Source organism: Diaphorina citri, unplaced genomic scaffold (genome assembly GCF_000475195.1).
Source record: "Diaphorina citri unplaced genomic scaffold, Diaci psyllid genome assembly version 1.1 scaffold201, whole genome shotgun sequence".
Classification (NCBI taxonomy): Eukaryota; Metazoa; Arthropoda; class Insecta; order Hemiptera; family Psyllidae; genus Diaphorina; species Diaphorina citri.
The window spans coordinates 140,597-162,997 of NW_007377638.1; the positions used below are offsets into that span (position 1 = coordinate 140,597).

The 22,401-nt window shown below is 36.3% G+C and overlaps 5 protein-coding genes across 9 annotated transcripts; all 5 read right to left on the bottom strand.

The window, feature by feature from the left end:
- Nucleotides 1–526: 526 nt before the first annotated feature.
- Nucleotides 527–11,929, bottom strand: LOC103505887 (FGFR1 oncogene partner 2 homolog). Of its 4 annotated transcripts, none has more exons than XM_026821096.1 (6): nt 11,684–11,929; nt 11,247–11,393; nt 2,534–2,603; nt 1,848–2,032; nt 1,230–1,364; nt 527–808 (listed from the first exon to the last, which is right to left on the bottom strand). In XM_026821096.1, the coding sequence occupies exons 2-6, from the start codon at nt 11,376–11,378 to the stop codon at nt 671–673; spliced, it is 660 nt and encodes a 219-aa protein (XP_026676897.1). In that variant the 5' UTR covers nt 11,379–11,393; nt 11,684–11,929; the 3' UTR covers nt 527–670. The 4 variants fall into 4 exon arrangements, with proteins under 4 accessions (XP_026676897.1, XP_026676896.1, XP_017298107.2 ...); XM_026821095.1 differs by lacking the exon at nt 2,534–2,603 and adding an exon at nt 2,251–2,323 and having other exon boundaries at nt 11,250–11,393; nt 11,684–11,928; XM_017442618.2 differs by lacking the exon at nt 2,534–2,603 and adding an exon at nt 2,251–2,320 and having other exon boundaries at nt 11,684–11,928.
- On the bottom strand, nt 4,980–21,976 carry LOC103505871. 2 transcript variants are annotated; one of them, XM_008470239.3, is made up of 7 exons: nt 21,788–21,975; nt 8,670–10,141; nt 7,916–8,133; nt 7,455–7,598; nt 6,486–6,726; nt 6,032–6,099; nt 4,980–5,680 (listed from the first exon to the last, which is right to left on the bottom strand). In XM_008470239.3, exons 2-7 carry the CDS (start codon nt 10,039–10,041, stop codon nt 5,597–5,599), a joined length of 2,127 nt encoding a protein of 708 aa, XP_008468461.1. In that variant the 5' UTR covers nt 10,042–10,141; nt 21,788–21,975; the 3' UTR covers nt 4,980–5,596. The 2 variants fall into 2 exon arrangements, with proteins under 2 accessions (XP_008468461.1, XP_017298101.1); XM_017442612.2 differs by lacking the exon at nt 4,980–5,680 and having other exon boundaries at nt 5,719–6,099; nt 21,879–21,976.
- Nucleotides 14,096–18,177, bottom strand: LOC113466033. The gene is made up of 2 exons (XM_026821093.1): nt 18,128–18,177; nt 14,096–16,434 (listed from the first exon to the last, which is right to left on the bottom strand). The coding sequence occupies exon 2, from the start codon at nt 16,246–16,248 to the stop codon at nt 14,872–14,874; it is 1,377 nt and encodes a 458-aa protein (XP_026676894.1). The 5' UTR covers nt 16,249–16,434; nt 18,128–18,177; the 3' UTR covers nt 14,096–14,871.
- On the bottom strand, nt 16,472–17,551 carry LOC113466039 (protein AIR2-like). The gene is made up of 3 exons (XM_026821101.1): nt 17,461–17,551; nt 16,997–17,140; nt 16,472–16,582 (listed from the first exon to the last, which is right to left on the bottom strand). Exons 1-3 carry the CDS (start codon nt 17,515–17,517, stop codon nt 16,472–16,474), a joined length of 312 nt encoding a protein of 103 aa, XP_026676902.1. The 5' UTR covers nt 17,518–17,551.
- Nucleotides 18,464–21,569, bottom strand: LOC113466040. The gene is made up of 5 exons (XM_026821102.1): nt 21,498–21,569; nt 20,597–20,953; nt 19,956–20,117; nt 19,277–19,774; nt 18,464–19,083 (listed from the first exon to the last, which is right to left on the bottom strand). Exons 2-5 carry the CDS (start codon nt 20,922–20,924, stop codon nt 18,464–18,466), a joined length of 1,608 nt encoding a protein of 535 aa, XP_026676903.1. The 5' UTR covers nt 20,925–20,953; nt 21,498–21,569.
- Nucleotides 21,977–22,401: the final 425 nt, after the last annotated feature.

Below are 22,401 nucleotides of genomic sequence, written 5' to 3' on the forward strand. Positions count from 1 at the left end.
GTTCAGTAGAGTGCTCTTTTCTTGGTAAAAGGATTACTTTGCTCATTGAACAAGGAAACAATTAATTATGGAAAGATTACATCTTTTTTGTCCCTCCACACCTTCTTTTAGCACAGGATCTAAAAAAATGGAGTGGTTAAATTACCTAGGATGAAATCCCAACTGTGCTTTGATCTACTTAACAAAGTAACTTGAATTTAATAATAAATAGAAGCTTTGGAGGTGATAAAAAGGGTACTTAAACAGTATACAAAGGTTATAACCAGTTGGCCTCAAAGTGATTTCTCTAAAGCTGATTGAGAGGCCGGTGGATGACAAATGCCAACCCCATCTGAACATGGGAAAAGAAGAAGAGGAGTATACAAGTAGTACCTTGTTTTCTGTAGACAGTTGAGCTATGATTTGAACAGTTCTATTGTCATGGTTCATAGACTCCTCATCCAACGCAGCAACTGTTACAACTACACACAATCTCACCATGTTTAACACAAATAAATAAAAATAAACACAAACACTTTTTTTTTCCTTTTGCTCACAAATTTTCACAACAAAAATACAAAATTACGTAACATTGTTATCCTTCCCACTTTTCTTTTTGGTCACACCAACAAAATTCCATTGACCCAAGATTAGAGGAGGGGGGCAGTGGTTCAACCAAACTGAGAGGCTTTCATTCTTGCAGTTTGGTGGTTGAGGGTTCGAGACTAGGTGCAGAGTCACTATTGAGACCTGGCTGGTTCAGGCTGAGATGTTGAATGTGACTAGTTGACCCATTTGAATTGGCAATACGGAGGATTTCTCTCAATTCCTGTGAGAAAATGCAAAAGGTAAATTAACTTATTGAATGAGTTCAGTAGAGTGCTCTTTTCTTGGTAAAAGGATTACTTTCCTCATTGAACAAGGAAACAATTAAATATGGAAAGATTACATCTTTTTTGTCCCTCCACACCTTCTTTTAGCACAGGATCTAAAAAAATAGAGTAGTTAAATTACTTAGGATGAAATCCCAACTGTGCTTTGATCTACTTAACAAGGTAACTTGAATTTAATAATAAATAGAAGCTTTGGAGGTGATAAAAAGGGTACTTAAACAGAATACAAAGGCCATAACCAGTTGGCCTCAAAGTGATTTCTCTAAAGCTGATTGAGAGGCCAGTGGATGGCAAATGCCAACCCCATCTGAACATGGGAAAAGCTGAAGAAGAAGAGGAGGAGTATACAAGTATTACCTTGTTTTCTGTAGACAGTTGAGCTATGATTTGAACAGTTCTATTGTCATGGTTCATAGACTCCTCATCCAACGCAGCAACTGTTCTCATGACTGCTGTCATTTCACCGATCTTCTCTGCTTGCCTCTGGATAATCTGGTTGAAGAAAACAAGTAAATAATTGTTGTGGATAAAACTTGGCTTTTTATAGGTACTTAACCATTGGCAATTTGTCTATGATTTGGGTCCTAAAGTGGCTTACTACTTTCTTAATAAAATAAATGCTGTGGCATATTCATATCCAAAACCACTAGTTTGAGACAGCTAGCTTTATTAATTGGTTTTTTATAGGTACTTGACCATTGGCAATTTGGGTCCTAAAGTGGCTTACTACTTTCTTAATAAAATAAATGCTGTGGCATATTCATATCCAAAACCACTAGTTTGAGGCAGCTATCCTAGATTCCTAATTGTACCAATCAATTTCTTGTAATGAGAATACAATGATTGTGTAAGTACATGAGGGGGAAAAATGTTTACAAACGTCTGGAATTTTAACTATTACGCCATTTTCCTTGGGGGAGGGGGAATAATGAAATAGATAAGAAAATAAATAAATTGTACATTGTGTGTAACTACCTGGCTATACTGGTCATTGTACAATTTGGTCAAGTCTACTTTTGACTCATTTATTAGCCTTTCACTTTGAGATCGGTATTTGGACATGATGATTTCCAATGCATTCTGATAATCTTCAAGGGCAAATTTAAGGGCTTGATTTTCCATTTGTAACTCCCTCAAATGTTTGCTTTCTTGCTGCATTCCTGAAAAAGTAATGGGGGAAGACGGGTGTGAGAAGATGTAAAAGCTACCTAAATGTCTTGATAATGTTTTCAAATAATTCCAGTCAGAATACCATAGTCCCATATTAGTACAAGATCCCAAATCTTGTTCTCTCTAAGTTGTTGATTTTGTTATGTACTCTCCTACCTTTCTGTTTATTTTTAGTTCTCTTTATCAACTAACTAGAGTCTCTACTAACCTGCTATTAGAGTACTATGTGCCTTGGTTGTCATACTCTCAGTTGGTACATTGGTATCTTCAGTGTACTGCTTATAATGGGGGAAGATGGGTGTGAGTAGATGTAAAAGCTACCTAAATGTCTTGATAATGTTTTTAGATAATTCCAGTCAGAATACCATAGTCCCATATTAGTACAAGATCCCAAATCTTGTTCTCTCTATGTTGTTGATTTTGTTATGTACTCTCCTACCTTTCTGTTTATTTTTAGTTCTCTTTATCAACTAACCAGAGTCTCTACTAACCTGCTATTAGAGTACTATGTGCCTTGGTTGTCATACTCTCAGTTGGTACATTGGTATCTTCAGTGTACTGTTTCATAGCATCTATTTGTTTGTACACAAGTTCCGTTCCACTGAGCAAGGCATCTGCAGCAGTGTCATGCTCTTTTAATTTTGATGCTAACTTTTTGGCATCCAATAAAATTTGCTGAATTGTTAATGACATCAATGAATGTGGTGCCTGTGAATCAGAGGTCATTAATCAAAGAGGATGTGAGGGATATGTCCATTATTTGATATTCTTGAGGCATGAGCATCAAAATATTACCTATAAAGAAGGTGCTCTTACATCTAATTGTTCAAACCTGGAATAGAGAAAAGCAGGTTGTTTCCTGATTTTGTTTACAGTGCTAAGTTCTGGGTAAGAAGTTCTACGTGGAATGTCAAGTTCAAACCTCATCACACCCATAGACTTTAGTCACAGTGTTAGCTAAAGAAGTAGGAAAGGAAAATGGTGAGTGAGTGTCTCATACCTGTCCCGATAGTATGCAAAACACAACCCAACCTCAGATGAGTATGAAACACCTGAAAAACAGAGGGGTGCTGGATTATGAGGAAGCCAGAAGATGTTGAATTCTTATCACCACAACTTGAGCCAATAGTGATATGTTGATCAGTTTCCTGATTATGATTTTTCCCTTTTCTTTTTGCAGAAAACCTGGAATTTCGCACACAAATAAAATTTGACAAATTTCCACTTTGGATTTGCAACTTCTTATCAGCTGAGAAACGTAAACAAATGACGACAATCAACACTCTAGCGGATATTGTAAAAACTACTAAAGAGCAAAACCTTTCACACGATACTCAAGAGGTTTTACCGTACACGTACGATTATCACGTACCGTACCGTACGTTATGCCTAAAACTTTACCGTACGCCATGAAAACTTGAGTGTTTTGAAGGGGAAACAGTTTCTCCCGGTTACCTCTAGAGCTTTTGTGCTCATCTGCCACGTGGTTTGTGGTTGACCGATGCCCCAGCCCAGATGGGTCCCCTGTTCAGATACCAAACATGCGCAACGTTAATTAACTTCATCAATCCATTGGATATTCAAATGGGCTACTTCCGCTGTTCAGCAGAAAAAAATAACATCCACGGTTGACCTTTGATAGAAGGAACTGTAACTCCTGGGGTCTTTTATTCCGAAAGTGAAGAAAGAAGGGAAACATAGTAGAAGAAAGCCAGCCGTTTCGAGAACAAACCTTGTCAGGAATCAAACCCACAACGTAGCGCTTACAAGGCATACGCGGCTACCTTTTAAGCCTCCAAGCTAACCAAGCTGGCTCGCCGGTTTAAGAGATTAATTTTATCTCATTTAATCCCAAAGAAAAGCTACCAAAATGAAAACTGACCAATAGTATACAAACATATTTGTAACAAAAGAAGTTTAATTTCAGATATTAACAAAACATTTGAGCTTAGAACTACAAAACAATCTTATATCATAATAATGAATATAAATTAGGTATAAAACAATTTATTACCTATAATACCTATTTTGTATGGTGTACCTAAGTACACAAAGTTTTAAACAGACAGATTGTATAAGATGGTTTCATTGTACATTTATATGTAGATGGATATTAGATAATCAAGGTACATAGAACTTGTAAAATAGCATCATATAATTTAATAGATATTTATTTTATTTCAACTTCATACTTTTTCCTGATTATGATTTTTCCCTTTTCTTTTTGCAGAAAACCTGGAATTTCGCACACAAATAAAATTTGACAAATTTCCACTTTGGATTTGCATTTGCAACTTCTTATCAGCTGAGAGCTGAGAAACGTAAACAAATGACGACAATCAACACTCTAGCGGATATTGTAAAAACTTTTAAAGAGCAAAACCTTTCACACGATACTCAAGAGGTTTTACCGCACACGTACGATTATCACGTACCGTACGTTATACCTGAAACTTTACCGTACGCCTAAAGTGTTGCTTTTTGCATAACTTGAAAACTTGATTGTTTTGAAGGGGAAACAGTTTCTCCCGGTTACCTAGAGCTTTTGTGCTCATCTGCCACGTGGTTGACCGATGCCTCAGATGGGTCCCCTGTTCAGATAACAAAGATGCGCAACGTTAATTAACTTCATCAATACATTGGATATTCAAATGGGCTACTTCCGCTGTTCAGCAGGAAAAAAATAACATCCACGGTTGACCTTTGATAGAAGGAACTGTAACTCCTGGGGTCTTTTATTCCAAAAGTGAAGAAAGAAGGGAAACATAGTAGAAGAAAGCCAGCCGTTTCGAGAACAAACCTTGTCAGGAATCAAACCCACAACGTAGCGCTTACAAGGCGTACGCGGCTACCTTTTAAGCCTCCAAGCTAACCATTTAATCCCAAAGAAAAGCTACCAAAATGAAAACTGACCAATCGTAGACAAACATACGAGTATTTGTAACAAAAGAAGTTTAATTTCAGATATTAACAAAACATTTGAGCTTAGAACTACAAAACAATCTTATGTCCTAATAATAAATATAAAATAGGTATAAAACAATTTATTACCTATAATAATACCTATTTTGTATGGTGTAGGTACACAAAGTTTTAAACAGACAGATTGTATAAGATGGTTTCATTATACATTTATATGTAGATGGATATTAGATAATGAAGGTACATAGAACTTGTAAAATAGCATCATATAATTCAACAGATATTTATTTCAATTCAACTTCATACTTTATTCTAGCCCAGCACCTACACAGGATAGACATCAAAGACTCTCCTGGCTGTCCTCTCCCACCATCGACAAAAATTTGTACTCGTTTTTCGATTGCACATATTTCAACGGGTTACTTTCTGGTGTTCTCGGGTTGACCCAGCACCTAAATGGGGAGTATTGTGTCTATTCTCGCCCATCTGATGAGAGGCATACTACGGGATGATCATCCTATGAACTCTGTTCACCTTTTTTCTTGTCCTGATTTGGTAGCCAGCACGGCCATTGTAGGAAAATATGGCCTAATGGTCAATTCTTAGCTAAGAACAGCAACTTTCCTTCTTTACTAGGAAGGAAACAGAAACTTCTTCAGTTGACTTCTAATATAGTGGGACTGCACAGGGTTTGATTTGTAACTCAAAATATTAACCCCACCATTGACGAAAATTTGTACTCGTTTTTCGATTGCACATATTTCAACGGGTTACTTTCTGGTGTTCTCGGGTTGACTCAGCACCTAAATGGGGAGTATTGTGTCTATTCTCGCCCATCTGATGAGAGGCATACAACGGGATGATCATCCTATGAACTCTGTTCACCTTTATTCTTGTCCTGATTTGGAAGCCAGCACAGCCATTGTAGGAAAATATGGCCTAATGGTCAATTCTTAGCTAATAACAGCAACTTTCCTTCTCTACTAGGAAGGAAACAGAAACTTCTTCAGTTGACTTCTAATATAGTGGGACTGCACAGGGTTTGATTTGTAACTCAAAATATTAACCCCTTCGTCGACTAGGTACTCAATGGTGACACCACTCTCATTGGATAGCTTCTGAAGCTCGGCCATACCTGAGGAGAATGAAAATGGACGATGGTTAGTGAAGGGTTAACTTCGGCAGAATTTATGATGGTGAAGAAAGGTTTCCTCTGATTATTTATTTTTATTTGTTTCTTCTTCTTCTTCTTCTTCTTCTTCCTTCTTTTTCTTAATCATTAAATCAGGTGAATGTTAACCAATTTTTAAGCTTGGTTGACATCTAACATATAAGTCTAAGGTCCAAACAAAGAATCATCTATTAAGGAGTGAGCCCATCGATCGACCGTCGACTGAAACTATACACTGCCTCGACAACACAGATTCACCTGATCGATAATTGATTGACGGCGCGGCGTCGACTATATGAGGACACAGCTTACGATTTAATTATTTCTTCACCAACTTTTTTCTTACTTACCCTGTTTCGAAAGCAAAACTTTGGACACTCGACGCGTAACTTTGAGCTTGTGGTGCACCAAATAGGTCGCGTGAGCCTCGCTGAGCACTTTCCAAGTGCTATCCTGTCTCAGTGGATGTTCGGTAGACAGATGAGGACACTCTGATATCAGATGTCCGCGACCAGCACAGTTACTGCAGTACTTGGTGTTGCTACTTGGTCCGGCACTCATCGGGAGCACTTTCAGTTTACCTTTCCTGGTCTGTTGAACGAAAACAAGTACCTATATCAGTAGGAGTGAAGAAAACGTACGAAAAACTGAAACTACTAACACCGAATAGATCCCGGGATCCCCAACCTATGCCCAGATACAGGAGTGTGGCACAGGATGTACCCCACCAAACTAGATCCCACACCCCACATCATTATGGACCAACCCCTTGGCAGCAATCACCTTCCTGGAGCTGGAAGATGAGTGACTGAAAACCGTCAATATAGGTAAGTTAACAAAAACAAAAATTACCTTTTTTTATCATTATAAGATTTTGTCACAGGAACTGTGGGAGTGGGTGGAATCGATATGTGGATTGACAAAGATAAAGTAATGGCCAAGGCCACAAAGTAAGTTTAAACTCGGTTTGTTGTGTATGATGGTGGTTTCGAACCAGTGTATTTCGGTTTTCCAATATCCAATATGGGCTAGAGTGAATTGATTCAATCCTCAGTCTTGATTTTCACTCTGGTGAGTCTACACAAAATAAATTCGTTCCAATGTTCTATTTTCAAAGTGATCTTTTCTTACTACATTAGAACTCTAATTCAACAGTTGAGTTGGAGTTCTAATGTAGTAAGAAAAGATCACTTTGAAAATAGAACATTGGAACGAATTTATTTTGTGTAGACTCACTTCAAGTAAGTTCAAATTGAAAAGTGTATTTTTTTATACAACTCACTTACTCACTCTTCACATAGTCTCTCGTAGATACTTACAGTGAACTCCATACTTCGCCACAAATGAGGACACAGATCATTGGTGTGATACAACCGATGACAGACGTCACACTTGATTTTGAGAACCACTTTCTGATCGCACTCCTCACAGTTGAATAGGTACTCGTCAGTTTTCTTTCCGCACTGAAAGCAAAAACACGCGGGTGTTTGAATCCGAACCATCTTTGTAATTAGTAATTAGGTATATTTGGATTTTAAATTATACTTGGACAATAGAACTGTCGCATTTGGGTAAAAAAATGAATAAAAGGTCGACTCCTACGTAAAAAGATGTGAAAAATCCAAATCTGAAGTCAAAACTCCGAAAATGTGTCTTTAGAAGGTAGAAAATTCAATTTTCATTTGCCGTTCTAGTGAAAAAGTTCAAAGTTCTGAATGGCGTATTTTCACTAGAGACCTTGGCAGTTATGATGTTCAACCTCTACCAAATAATGTCTTACATTCAAGCAGTGCGCGTCGGGACATCTGTCAGGCGCATGCCCAGTCTCCCCACACATTGGACACACGCTGAAGCATGGCTTAGGACATGACTTCAGGTCATGCATGCGCGAGCCACAATTCTCGCACATCTTGTTGTACCCGTATTGGACGTCGTTGAATCGGTACGAGGTGTGATAGTCAATGCGCCATTGGTCAGGCCGAGATTTGTTCAGTTGGGCTGAAAAAATAGACGGGATTATTGCTTACCGTTATATGATTTTGGATACTTGATAGCCTAACCCCTAACCAATAGGTAGACGGAAATTCAATTGGCATAAAGCAAACTGCCCGATTACATTACATTGAAATGCGGGTCTTTTCTGACGAAATTCCCGTGTGCGGAGTACAGTATGTAGGATTGTAGACGGGATTATTGCTTACCGTTATATGATTTTGGATACTTGATAGCCTAACCCCTAACCAATAGGTAGACGTAGACGGAAATTCAATTAGCATAAAGCAAACTGCCCGATTACATTACATTGAAATGCGGGTCTTTTCTGACGAAATTCCCGTGTGCGGAGTACAGTATGTAGGATTATTGCACCCTAAACTGCCCGACAAGGACTGAGAATTCCGTTTACTACGCCAGTTCAAACATTAAATCTAGTTTATTTTATTGTGTTTACTAGTTTACTTTCTATTTTTATGCATTTTATTTAAAATAATAATAATAATAATAACCGCGCAAATAGTCATGTCATAGGCATTTACCCTGGATTCTTTGCTTGAATCGATCTGGATTGACGTCCTCTGTATAAAAGTTAATCATTTCCTGAGTCCATTTCTTTGGGTATGCACACATGTTATTCCCTGTTTCACCATCTTCTTCTTCATCCTGTTCTCTCTGTTCCTTTCCTTCTACAGGATTATCACCTTCACAATTCATCACTTCACTTCCATTTGGTTCTATTTCATGTTCACTCTCTTCGTCTTCTTTATCACTCTCTGCATTTGATTTCGTTTCATCTATCCTTTCTCTTATTTCTTCTCCGTTTTCATTCAAAGTAATCACATCAAATTGCTTCGGTGGGCCTGGTCCCAACACAACAATATCTGACTCGTCGCTTGAATCATTGCACATAGTTTCATTGTCAGCTGAAATGGAATTATTGGTGTCTGCTAGGGATTTTCTATTATTAGATGACTCGTTTTCTTTTTTGATTTTAACTTTAGTTATATCTATTAGAGCACTATATTCTTTGTTTAACGAGTTGAGTTTCTTTTTAAATTGATCTTCAAAGACAGTGACTCTGTCATTTGACACGGGTGAATTTGGATGAACGACAATAGCATTGTCTAAATCCGTGTGCTTAGATGATTCTTTGTTTTTACTACTTGGAGTCTCTTGAACTTGGCTTTCATTTTCAATAGAGGTTAATTTTATTGGCTGAGTTGACGTTTTTGGTTGATCTTTCTGTCGTGATTTTTTAGTTGGTGTACACTCCGTGTCACCATTTTCCAATGATCTCTTTCGAGTATGATTGTGTTCTATGATGGCTTCTGTTTTAATAACGTTTGTATCCAACTTCTTGAGGCTGTCAATATGGTTCGAATTACTCATTTTTGCTTGCCTTGGTGTTAAGTTGTCTTTAGGTTCACTTGTTTTCACAATATTACCTGCATGATCAATAGCAAAAGTTCTACTTTGATGGACACAATAGTCATTTCCACTTTTGAAAACATTGAACTTTCTAATCCCTAAAAAGCAGTTCACATAATTAACTATGTTTCTTACAAGCTCGATATTTTCATTTGTAATAATGTCTATATTATCCTTTGTTTCTTGTAAGAAAACTTCAATAATAGCATCTAGATTATAGGCTGACTTTTCATTTACTTTACCATCATCAATGGTAATGGTTTGAATATTATCATTAATTTCTAGAACAAAACAATTTAATGGACGACATTTGTTTTTCGACAAAAAACTCAAATAAGAGTTGGATATGTGCAAAGGAATTTCAAATTTTCTCTGATCGAATAAAATTTTCTTCGATTCGAAACCTTGACAGAAATGTTTTACAGTCTTATAAATCCATGCATTCAGTTCACTCAAAGCTAGATCATTTGCATTGAATAGCATATTCCATAACTTTTGATCATCTTCCTTTAAATGTATAATGTCATTTTTATAGATAATTTTAATTGAATTTTCGGGATATCCGAGTTGATTTCCATTGGCTCTGAAAAGATACAGAAAAAATTTCGTATCAGTCTATTAATGAAAATGGACGATGGTTAGTGAAGGGTTAACTTCGGCGGAATATATGATGGTGAAGAAAGATTTCCTCTGACTATTTATTTTCATTTGTTTCTTCTGTTTCTTCTTCTTCTTCCTTCTTTTTCTTAACTATTAAATCAGGTGAATGTTTCAACCAATTTTTAAGCTTGGTTGACATCTAACATATAAGTCTAAGGTCCAAACAAAGAATCATCTATTAAGGAGTGAGCCCATCGATCGACCGTCGACTGAAACTATACATTGCCTCGACAACACAGATTCGCCTGATCGATAATTGATTGACGGCGCGGCGTCGACTATATGAGGGCTGAGGACACAGCTTACGATTTAATTATTTCTTCACCAACTTTTTTCTGACTTACCCTGTTTCGAAAGCAAAACTTTGGACACTCGACGCGTAACTTTGAGCTTGTGGTGCACCAAATAGGTCGCGTGAGCCTCGCTGAGCACTTTCCAAGTACTATCCTGTCTCAGTGGATGTTCGGTAGACAGATGAGGACACTCTGATATCAGATGTCCGCGACCAGCACAGTTACTGCAGTACTTGGTGTTGCTACTTGGTCCGGCACTCATCGGGAGCACTTTCAGTTTACCTTTCCTGGTCTGTTGAACGAAAACAAGTACCTATATCAGTAGGAGTGAAGAAAACGTACGAAAAACTGAAACTACTAACACCGAATAGATCCCGGGATCCCCAACCTATGCCCAGATACAGGAGTGTGGCACAGGATGTACCCCACCAAACTAGATCCCACACCCCACATCATTATGGACCAACCCCTTGGCAGCAATCACCTTCCGCTTTACTACAAATAATTCATCAAGTACTAGACCACCAAGAGAAGTTTTTCTATCCGTTTTCTCTCTTTTTTTTTTCCTAACGCTTTAACAATGCTTTGGGCCATGTCGTTCGCACTTTCCTCTGATCTCTTCTTTCACGTTCGATTTTTCTCCAGACGGTCTCGATCTTACCAAGAAGTGGTTACTCCAGCACAACAACCCAGATCAACCTGGCAATTCAAAGGCAGACATTCTAGTCAAAGCGTCTTCATAGCATCTATTTGTTTGTACACAAGTTCTGTTCCACTGAGTAAGGCATCTGCAGCAGTGTCATGCTCTTTTAATTTTGATGCTAACTTTTTGGCATCCAATAAAATTTGCTGAATTGTTAATGACATCAATGAATGTGGTGCCTGTGAATCAGAGGTCATTAATCAAAGAGGATGTGAGGGATATGTCCATTATTTGATATTCTTGAGGCATGAGCATCAAAAAATTACCTATAAAGAAGGTGCTTTTACATCTAATCGTTCAAACCTGGAATAGAGAAAAGCAGGTTGTTTCCTGATTTTGTTTACAGTGCTAAGTTCTGGGTAAGAAATTCTACGTGGAATGTCAGGTTCGAACCTCATCACAACCAGACTTTAGTCACAGTGTTAGCTAAAGAAGTAGGAAAGGAAAATGGTAAATGAGTGTCTCATACCTGTCCCGATAGTATGCAAAACACAACCCAACCTCAGATGAGTATGAAACACCTGAAAAACAGAGGGGTGCTGGATTATGAGGAAGCCAGAAGATGTTGAATTCTTATCACCACAACTTGAGCCAATAGTGATATGTTGATCAGTTTCCTGATTATGATTTTTCCCTTTTCTTTTTGCAGAAAACCTGGAATTTCGCACACAAATAAAATTTGACAAATTTCCACTTTGGATTTGCATTTGCAACTTCTTATCAGCTGAGAGCTGAGAAACGTAAACAAATGACGACAATCAACACTCTAGCGGATATTGTAAAAACTACTAAAGAGCAAAACCTTTCACACGATACTCAAGAGGTTTTACCGTACACGTACGATTATCACGTACCGTACCGTACGTTATGCCTAAAACTTTACCGTACGCCATGAAAACTTGAGTGTTTTGAAGGGGAAACAGTTTCTCCCGGTTACCTCTAGAGCTTTTGTGCTCATCTGCCACGTGGTTTGTGGTTGACCGATGCCCCAGCCCAGATGGGTCCCCTGTTCAGATACCAAACATGCGCAACGTTAATTAACTTCATCAATCCATTGGATATTCAAATGGGCTACTTCCGCTGTTCAGCAGAAAAAAATAACATCCACGGTTGACCTTTGATAGAAGGAACTGTAACTCCTGGGGTCTTTTATTCCGAAAGTGAAGAAAGAAGGGAAACATAGTAGAAGAAAGCCAGCCGTTTCGAGAACAAACCTTGTCAGGAATCAAACCCACAACGTAGCGCTTACAAGGCGTACGCGGCTACCTTTTAAGCCTCCAAGCTAACCATTTAATCCCAAAGAAAAGCTACCAAAATGAAAACTGACCAATAGTATACAAACATATTTGTAACAAAAGAAGTTTAATTTCAGATATTAACAAAACATTTGAGCTTAGAACTACAAAACAATCTTATGTCCTAATAATAAATATAAAATAGGTATAAAACAATTTATTACCTATAATAATACCTATTTTGTATGGTGTAGGTACACAAAGTTTTAAACAGACAGATTGTATAAGATGGTTTCATTATACATTTATATGTAGATGGATATTAGATAATGAAGGTACATAGAACTTGTAAAATAGCATCATATAATTCAACAGATATTTATTTCAATTCAACTTCATACTTTATTCTAGCCCAGCACCTACACAGGATAGACATCAAAGACTCTCCTGGCTGTCCTCTCCCACCATCGACAAAAATTTGTACTCGTTTTTCGATTGCACATATTTCAACGGGTTACTTTCTGGTGTTCTCGGGTTGACCCAGCACCTAAATGGGGAGTATTGTGTCTATTCTCGCCCATCTGATGAGAGGCATACTACGGGATGATCATCCTATGAACTCTGTTCACCTTTTTTCTTGTCCTGATTTGGTAGCCAGCACGGCCATTGTAGGAAAATATGGCCTAATGGTCAATTCTTAGCTAAGAACAGCAACTTTCCTTCTTTACTAGGAAGGAAACAGAAACTTCTTCAGTTGACTTCTAATATAGTGGGACTGCACAGGGTTTGATTTGTAACTCAAAATATTAACCCCTTCGTCGACTAGGTACTCAATGGTGACACCACTCTCATTTATTTGAGGAGACAACAAAGAATGGAAACTCCAACAGAAGAGTAGACCGCAAACCCCATTACAGAGTTATTTGAGTTCAAAACTCAAAAGACATTCCACGAAAACGTCAAGTTCTTGGTCTTATGAACTAGTCAAGATTTTGTATGCCAGACAATGCTATCAATGAACCCAGCTGAAGTTCATCATCCCGCCTGGCCGAGTGGTATAGCAGCTTGACTTTAAAACTCGGTTTAATGTCTAATCTTTTTTAGAGAGGGAGAGAGAGAGAGAAAAGGAGGGAGTACAATAATACCTTATACAATATACATACATAGTATTAAGTCTGGGAATACCAAGTAATAGGTAATAATTGTCCCAGGCCTATTTTTTTTAACACTTTGTTTTTGTTTTTTAACCACCATGCTTTTCTAATTTTATAGTATTTTTGACAGATTATATCTATTTTTATATACAGATATACACCCTAATGAATTATACTAAGTTCATACTTACATATAATAAATAATTTTATGTACAACTGTTTATATTAAATCTAACTTAATCTAACACGAGTGAGAATAAATTCACAATAAAATGACGAAAAATTTTTTTAACATTTTGTTTTTGTTTTTTAACCACCATGCTTTTCTAATTTTATAGTATTTTTGACAGATTATATCTATTTTTATATACACCCTAATGAATTATACTAAGTTCATACTTACATAATAAATAATTTTATGTACAACTGTTTATATTAAATCTAACTTAATCTAACACGAGTGAGAATAAATTCACAATAAAATGACGAAAATATTTTTAGAAATGACTTTGGAATTTATTTTCGAGATAAACTTTTACAATACAGATTACTAGATTAAAGGAGAGTTATTTTTTAGTTAAATTACCTAAATCAATTGTTTAGAATGTTTCATCATTTTTTGTCTTCAAAATGAAAACGCTACCTAGAGGGTATCAACAACGCGGTAAACTAAGTTCTTTCTCTTTTTGTTAATAATATTAATCTTTGAATAAAAAAGTAAGGGTTAGTTTTATTTTTAATTTGTCAGCACAAATCAAACCTCTTAACTTTGATTATTACTTTACAGACAAAAAAAAAACTCAGTATTAATTAAAGGTAAAAACTTAAGTAAGGATTTGATGTCTTAATCAGTTTCTCATCTTGGCATCCCATTAAATGAGGCAATGAATGAATAGAAGTTTAATCCATAGACTTTAAAACATGATTATGGTAAAACAAAAAATAAGAACAAGGACCCTGGTGATTTTGTCTACAGACCCTGGCCTTCAGCCTTCAATCTTTTGTAAACCAACTACACACAATCTCACCAAGTTTAACACAAATATATAAAAATAAACACAAACATTTTTTTTTCCTTTTGCTCACAAATTTTCACAACAAAAATACAAAATTACGTAACATTGTTATCCTTTCCACTTTTCTTTTTGGTCACACCAACAAAATTCCATTGACCCAAGATTAGAAGAGGGGGCAGTGGTTCAACCAAACTGAGAGGCTTTCATTCTTGCAGTTTGGTGGTTGAGGGTTCGAGACTAGGTGCAGAGTCACTATTGAACAGAACAAATAAAAAAATTCAACAAAATTACAAAACAACTATGACAATCAGAATGAATATTCAAAAAATACTTGAAAAAATCTTTTTGATGTGGATCAGGTAGATGATTTAGGATATTATTGTTCAATATTAGTTTTGTATAGCTGGCATGTAGTGTATGGGTGAAAATGTGGAACAAATTCATGCCTTTGCAAAGTATAGCCTCCATTTTTTGAACAAGCCACTGCTGAAACACCATAGTGTGGAATTTCTTTTTTTCCAATGTATAATTCTCAAGGCTATTCTGCAACATTGCATCACTTGCTGACTTTAGCTCTTCTAATTTACAAAACTTATAGTAGAGTAATTTTATTTCTTGGACTAGGCCTGTGCATGTTTGATATTTTGACAGATAAAGGTACATATTCAAATTTTCCAAATACTCCAAATTTTCTTGCATATTCTTTGAGTCGACCAACAAGTCAATCACACTTTGCTTATCTGAAGCATGTAAAATATGACTTGGTGTTATCTCATCCAACATATCAAATTTGACAGGAAATACTTTCAAGTTGGATCCATTGGGAATGTGTACAAGATAATCATTTAGATAGGGTTGAAACAAATTGTAAATGATGGAGAAATTATCTTTACATTTTGACTTAACAAAGTTCAACATTTTTAAAATCCATTTACAACAAGAATTGTATGGCTGACCGCGGCCGTGCGCTAGGTTCATTTTATTTTTTGAACTAAGAAGAAATGCACAATTGGGTAATTCACAATCTTTGAAACAATAATAGTAATGCACCAGTGTGAGGTAAGTAAAAGATTGATTGTTGACCACATGCTTTTTAAACATAGGTATAAATGAATCAAGATCTAATTCTTTACCTTTGGCTATATTTATTGAAACCAAGTTCTTCTGATTATCTAAATAGGTAAATTTAATACACTTGTTTACATCTCTTGTAAATAATTGTTCAAAGAATAAGCTTGTATGAAAATTTGCATCTGTTTTATCCTTTTCATAAATGTGTTTTAGAACATCAAAAAACCAATTATACAGAATGACCACTTCTGTAATTTTTAATGGATATGACTTGAAATATAACAAAATGTAGACAGAATTGTCTTGTTCAACATTTTTATTACTGAATAAGTGGCAAGCATTGTACACCAAACGCATTTCATTGAGCCAATGTTTCACTTGTGCTTTATATTTATATTTTAAATATAAATCATGTACACATTTCAAATTGTCTTGAGGTGGGACCCAAAAATCTGTACACATCAAAGTTGATATTTTCTGATAATTGTTTATTCTTTCTCTTGATTCAATAAATCTAGAAGTATTCTCATTTGAAGCTCGACAACCATTGGTTTCCATTTCCCTGTGAGATTCCTTGTGTTTTGTTCAATCCAACTGGGTTATACTATCTAATAAACTAGAAATTCATCAGTTTTGTTATTGATATTACTTATAGATACTTAAATATTTCACCACAGATAGGTATGTAAATTTAGATGTTTGATATGAATATTGTCTGATTATATTTGCTATGGCTGCATTTTCCTGAAAAATAATAAGAAAATGACATTTAGGAACTTGACTATAAGAAGTCCTCTATCAGATGTCCGCGACCCGCACAGTTACTGCAGTACTTGGTGTTGCTACTTGGTCCGGCACTCATCGGGAGCACTTTCAGTTTACCTTTCCTGGTCTGTTGAACAAAAACAAGTACATCAGGAGGAGTGAAGAAAACGTACGAAAAACTGAAACTACTAACACCGAATAGATCCCGGGATCCCCGACCTATGCCCAGAATGCAGGAGTGTGGCACAGGATGTACCCCACCAAACTAGATCCCACACCCCACATCATTATGGACCAACCCCTTGGCAGCAATCACCTTCCTGGAGCTGGAAGATGAGTGACTGAAAACCGTCAATATAGGTAAGTTAACAAAAACAAAAATTACCTTTTTTTATCATTATAAGATTTTGTCACAGGAACTGTGGGAGTGGGTGGAATCGATGTGTGGATTGACAAAGATAAAGTAATGGCCAAGGCCACAAAGTAAGTTTAAACTCGGTTTAAGTAAGTTTAAATTGAAAAGTCTCTCGTAGATACTTACAGTGAACTCCATACTTCGCCACAGATGTGGACACAGATCATTCGTGTGATACAATCGATGACAGACGTCACACTTGATTTTGAGAACCACTTTCTGATCGCACTCCTCACAGTTGAAGAGGTACTCGTCAGTTTTCTTTCCGCACTGAAAGCAAAAACACGCGGGTGTTTGAATCCGAACCATCTTTGTAATTACGTAATTAGTAATTAGGTATATTTGGATTTTACATTATACTCGGACAATAGAACTGTCGCATGTGGGTAAAAATTATGAATAAAAGGTCGATTCCTACGCAAGTGAAAAATCCAAATCTGAAATCAAAACTCCGGAAATGTGTCTTTAAAAGGTAGAAAATTCCATTTGCATTTGCCGTTCTAGTGAAAAAGTTCAAAGTTCTGAATGGCGTATATTCACTAGAGACCTTGGCAGTTATGATGTTCAACCTCTACGAAATAATGTCTTACATTCAAGCACTGCGCGTCGGGACATCTGTCAGGCGCATGCCCAGTCTCCCCACACATTGGACACACGCTGAAGCATGGCTTAGGACATGACTTCAGGTACACAGATAGGTATGTAAATTTAGATGTTTGATATTAATATTGTCTGATTATATTTGCTATGGCTGCATTTTCCTGAAAAATAATAAGAAAATGACATTTAGGAACTTGACTATAAGAAGTCCTAACAGTTCATAAACCCCCTCACATTTTCTTGTCATAATCACTTGCATCAGGATCTACTTGGTTTAGAAATTTTCTCTGGCCATCCAATTGGGTAATTACTCAAGCCTCTTGAGCTCATTACCCTCTAGAAAAATGTTGGATGAAGCATTTGATCAATGAAAATAAAACATTAAATAAACTTGTAAACTCCCTGATCTGAAGTCTCAAATAAATTCATTTTACTAAAATTTCAAGTATCTATTTGTGTGAGGATTTTCAAGTAACTGTGGTTTCCTGAAATTTCTAGATGACTTTTCCTAATTTAAAAGTTATCTAACCATAGTGTAATCTTTGATGATGAGACAATCTGACGTCAGTCCAGAATTATGTTTTTCATTTCAAAGTGGGTATGATGTGAACCCAACATGAACATTTAGTTCAAATTCTGGAGTCCTAAATTACTCACTGCCTCAGCTGAAACTCTTGATTAGCATCAAGTACATATATTCTTCCAAAATTGTTTTGCAATTTCTTCCCTAGATGTCATGTTTGTTTCCACAATTTTAACTCCCATTCCCAACACAGAATGGACTTGACATCCAAGTTGATGTGGCATAGGAAAGCTGTGAGTATTCACTCATTCAACAACAGTACATTAATACATTTATAGGTACCTACTTTCTCTGAGACTTGGGAAGTAGAGAGCATCGTCCTGGAAACAACTCTTGATTAGCATCAAGTAGGGTGACTGTACCAGTAGTCGATCATTTTTCACGTTTTTAAGTTTCAATTAGCTCTGGTTCTATTGTTGGACAGTGGTAGTAATCACATCTTCAATGCCATATGTATAAAATCCTCGGATATATTCATCTCTACTCATATTTTGTGGTATTGTTGGGATCAATATATTTTCATATGCTCTTTCCCATTCCTCATTCAATGTGACCGGTGGATACATCAGATTCAAAAATTCTTCCTCTTTGGTTTTCTTCCTTTTTTTCTTTGGATTATCAGATTTCTCATTGCTATCTATATACTGTTGTGTTGGTTCTTTTACACAATCTTTATATTCACTTCTGTGCTCTTGGTCATGATATACCTCATCACTTAGTGTCACAGGTGGATACAATTCATGAAGCAATTCTTCACGTACTTCAGCTTTTGTTTTCTTTGATTTTCTCTGTGACTTAGTTGCATTATCTGTACTGCTAATAAATTGTAGTGTTGTCCAGTGATTTTTATTATCCTTAAATCTATTTCCATACTCAATGTTCAAATTGTTATCATCTGCTAATTTATCATTGTTAGTTTTTTTTGTTGATCTGACTTTCTTAAGTTTTAATTTCTTTTGTGTAGCATTTATTTTAATTTTCAAGTTCTTCTTCTTTTCAGTTGTTTTCATTGTAACTCCCAGTTTGTCACCTTAAACATATTGTGATATTGTTTGTATAATTAATGTAGGTATGTGGTCAATTGTCTAGATTTTCCACTATTTTTCTTTGTTATATCTAGGTACTTACTTGGTATGATGTAACTTAGTTTTTTAAAAACCTAATCTTTTTTCAGCATTATTAAAATCAATCTACTTACTCCTAAAATTGGTTGTATGACTCACCATGAAGTATATAGTTCATGTTTGTGATAGCTCTTGTTTTTTTCACTGGATTCTCACACTTTGTGCTTATTATCAAGTTTCTTTTCCTTGTGATTGGAATTTTTCTAGTTTTAAATGTATACAGTTGAATGAGTTTGGTTGTAATTGTTTTGTTCAATCTTTTCAGTAACATGTTTTTAAGTTTCAAGTATGTTCTTTCTGTTGTATTAGACATTTTGGTGCTCTGAATCTTCTTTGCATTTATTGAGTTCTTATTGACAGTTCTTGTTTTATCTGGTTTGGCAGTGATATCTCTTTTTTTCAAATGATTGTGAATATTATTTTCCTTGGAGGTTTTTTCAATCTCCTTTGAACTGCCTTTGCTTGAGCTGGATTGGGTGCTAAAAGTGTTGTTTCTTGTAGGAATAGTTTTTTCTTCATTTCCAACATTTTGTATCTCTTTGAAGTTATTTACTTGTCTTGACTCAACTTTTGGTGAAATTCCTAATGTTTTTGAATGTGAAGTTTTCCTTGGAGGTTTTTTCAATCTTCTTTGAACTGCCTTTGCTTGAGCTGGATTGGGTGTTAAAAGTGTTGTTTCCTGTAGGAATAGTTTTTTCATTTCCAACATTTTGTATCTCTTTGAAGTTATTTACTTGTCTTGACTCAACTTTTGGTGAAATTCCTAATGTTTTTGAATGTGAACTCAATGTTGTGTAAAATTCCTGTTTGTTTTCCTTTGCCGCTTCTGTAGCAAGGTTAGTGTCAGGGTAATCGAAATCCATGTCCATATCAAAGGCATCTTCATTCAAATTCATGTTGATCGTTTCAACTTTCTTAATTTCAATACTCACTGCCTCAGCTGAAATTTTAAAAGGCACAGGTTAATCATAGACACTTGATATTAATTTATGAGCATAAATTCCTAATTATTATGATCCTGTGATTCCCTCTTAAAAAAGTAAAAAAAGGATGGTTCGAATCCTCTCTAATAAATAAATAAAACTTTGTTAGGCACATATTTAAAAAAAAAAAAAAAAAAGATGATGAGTGTTCCACCGCCGTTTTTACCCAGCCGTTGATATTTATGATCATAAATTCCTAATTATTATGATCCTGTGATTCCCTCTTAAAAAAGTAAAAAAAGAATGGTTCAAATCCTCTCTAATAAATAAATAAATAAAACTTTGTTAAGCACATATATTTGTAGAATCTTAACCCATCCTTTAGGGCTGTTTAGCCCCTTCACCTAAGCCTCTGATTAGGCTTTTTGTGTATGGTGTTAAGCAGGCGTTAGGTAGGTACCTAAGTACTTATTTTCAGTAGAAACCCTCGACTTACTCGTGGTCCTTGGAGACGTAGTAATATACATGTGATAGCCCGGAAAGTAGGTTGTGCTTGCTGGTGTTCCAACAGTGGAGTACAAGGAGGTGGTTGAATATTTGTACGGCTTGACCAGGTACTTGAGGAAGCTCGTGTCCACCGTCCTAGCCCTTAGATGGTGCTGTTTAATTCGTTCAACAATGGCCAGACTGAATCGCTTCTGAATTTTGTTTTCATCATGAAGAACGATAGGCTCCGCGGTTACGCGAGGGTGAATTGGTTCATCGTAGTCGAAGATGTCGGTAGGATGAGTTTTCTTGGTGGGCAGGGTGTAGTTGGAGAACATGTAGTAGGGAGTGGTGAAACTGATTTGGGCTGGAAAGGAATGAAGGAGGGGTGGAATCAGAACCTTTAAGGCCAGCCACTCTATCAGGTAGACCAGACAGGTACACCTGATCAGGTCTACCTGATATTGGGTGGCTGGTTTAACAGTGGCACTCTTGGGATGTTAAAGAGTTTACTTTGGCTATCCCCTGTTTAACATTCCCATGACTGGCTTTGGGATTTTAAACATGAACAGTTAAGTCTAACGAGCCTAGGTTGCTGACTGTTTTTCAAATGATAGCTGACGATTCGGTTCAGGACGATCCAAGTAAACTTGGCTATCATCACCCTGGTGAATGGCTGTCAAAAAGGAAATTTTGCCTTTATTTTGCCATCACTAATCTTCTAAGGTGGTGGTTTAAGAACAGGGCTATGCAGGCTTGCAAAAAAGGAGAAAAATCTAGCTCAAGATTTGCATAAGTTAACACTTCAATGCCAAAGTTATAAACAAACACTAGCGCTCCCAAGCCTAGCCTAGCCTTGGGCAGTTCATATACGCCACACCAAGCTAAGCCGCTACAAGAACACCACCAACCTGGCTTTCGCCAAGAACCCAAATGGAATGGAATGAAGGTAACAGTGCGATTCAGTCGTCTTATATTCCGATACACAGCTTCCAAAATTGTTTTGCAATTTCTTCGCTAGATGTCATGTTTGTTTCCACAATTTTAACTCCCATTCCCAACACAGAATGGACTTGACATCCAAGTTGATGTGGCATAGGAAAGCAAAACAAGCCTCATGCCTATAACCTTTGTGTTATAGAAACTGTTGATGTACAATATGCCATTTATTTTAATAATATATGTGGAATATGATACTTACCTACTTGCTTAAGTACTCATGAATTCTTTGCTCAAATCAACATATTTATATTTAGGAACAGCAAGCTGCTGATGTGCTGATAGCTACTTACTTTTTTTTCAACAATTTCAACACGAACTCTTTACTGAAGATTTCTAAATTAAGTGAAACACTTGTTAAGAAATGACTTGGTTATAATTAATTGATCTTGAGAAAATAAAAAGGGTACTTACTTTTTTATTTTCAACAATTTCAACACAAACTCTTTACTGAAGATTTCTAAATTAAGTGAAACACTTGTTAAGAAATGACTTGGTTATAATTAATTGATCTTGAGAAAATAAAAAGTCCCTGTTTAACCTTCCTATGACTGGCTTTGGGATTTTAAACATGAACAGTTAACTCTAACGAGCCTAGCTTGCTGACTGTTTTTCAAATGATAGCTGACGATTCGGTTCAGGACGATCCAATTAAATTTGGCTATCATCACCCTGGTGAATGGCTGTCAAAAAGGAAATTTTGCCATCACTAATCTTCTAAGGTGGTGGTTTAAGAACAGCGCTATGCAGGCTTGCAAAAAAGGAGAAAAAATCTAGCTCAAGATTTGCATAAGTTAACAATGCCAAAGTTACAAA

Bases quoted from the DNA above. Each gene is read 5' to 3' on its own strand.
- LOC103505871 (XM_008470239.3), bottom strand. From the start codon at position 10,041: ATGCTATTCAATGCAAATGATCTAGCTTTGAGTGAACTGAATGCATGG. The intron at 6,727-7,454 runs GTAAGTATCTAC...TTCGTTCAACAG, and splicing joins GGCGAAGTATGGAGTTCACT to ACCAGGAAAGGTAAACTGAA. The intron at 5,681-6,031 runs GTTAATATTTTG...GTCAATGGTGGG, and splicing joins AGTACCTAGTCGACGAAGGG to GTTAATATTTTGAGTTACAA.
- LOC103505887 (XM_026821096.1), bottom strand. From the start codon at position 11,378: ATGTCATTAACAATTCAGCAAATTTTATTGGATGCCAAAAAGTTAGCA. The intron at 2,604-11,246 runs ACGCTTTGACTA...GATGCTATGAAA, and splicing joins AACAAATAGATGCTATGAAG to CAGTACACTGAAGATACCAA. The intron at 2,033-2,533 runs GTTAGTAGAGAC...TTACTTTTTCAG, and splicing joins ACATAGTACTCTAATAGCAG to GAATGCAGCAAGAAAGCAAA.
- LOC113466033 (XM_026821093.1), bottom strand. From the start codon at position 16,248: ATGGAAACCAATGGTTGTCGAGCTTCAAATGAGAATACTTCTAGATTT.
- LOC113466039 (XM_026821101.1), bottom strand. From the start codon at position 17,517: ATGTGTGGGGAGACTGGGCATGCGCCTGACAGATGTCCCGACGCGCAG. The intron at 17,141-17,460 runs GTAAGACATTAT...TTTTGCTTTCAG, and splicing joins CCGACGCGCAGTGCTTGAAT to TGCGGAAAGAAAACTGACGA. The intron at 16,583-16,996 runs GTAAGTATCTAC...TTTGTTCAACAG, and splicing joins GGCGAAGTATGGAGTTCACT to ACCAGGAAAGGTAAACTGAA.
- LOC113466040 (XM_026821102.1), bottom strand. From the start codon at position 20,924: ATGTTCTCCAACTACACCCTGCCCACCAAGAAAACTCATCCTACCGAC. The intron at 20,118-20,596 runs GTAAGTCGAGGG...TTAAAATTTCAG, and splicing joins TACGTCTCCAAGGACCACGA to CTGAGGCAGTGAGTATTGAA. The intron at 19,084-19,276 runs GTGAGTCATACA...AATATGTTTAAG, and splicing joins CATGAACTATATACTTCATG to GTGACAAACTGGGAGTTACA.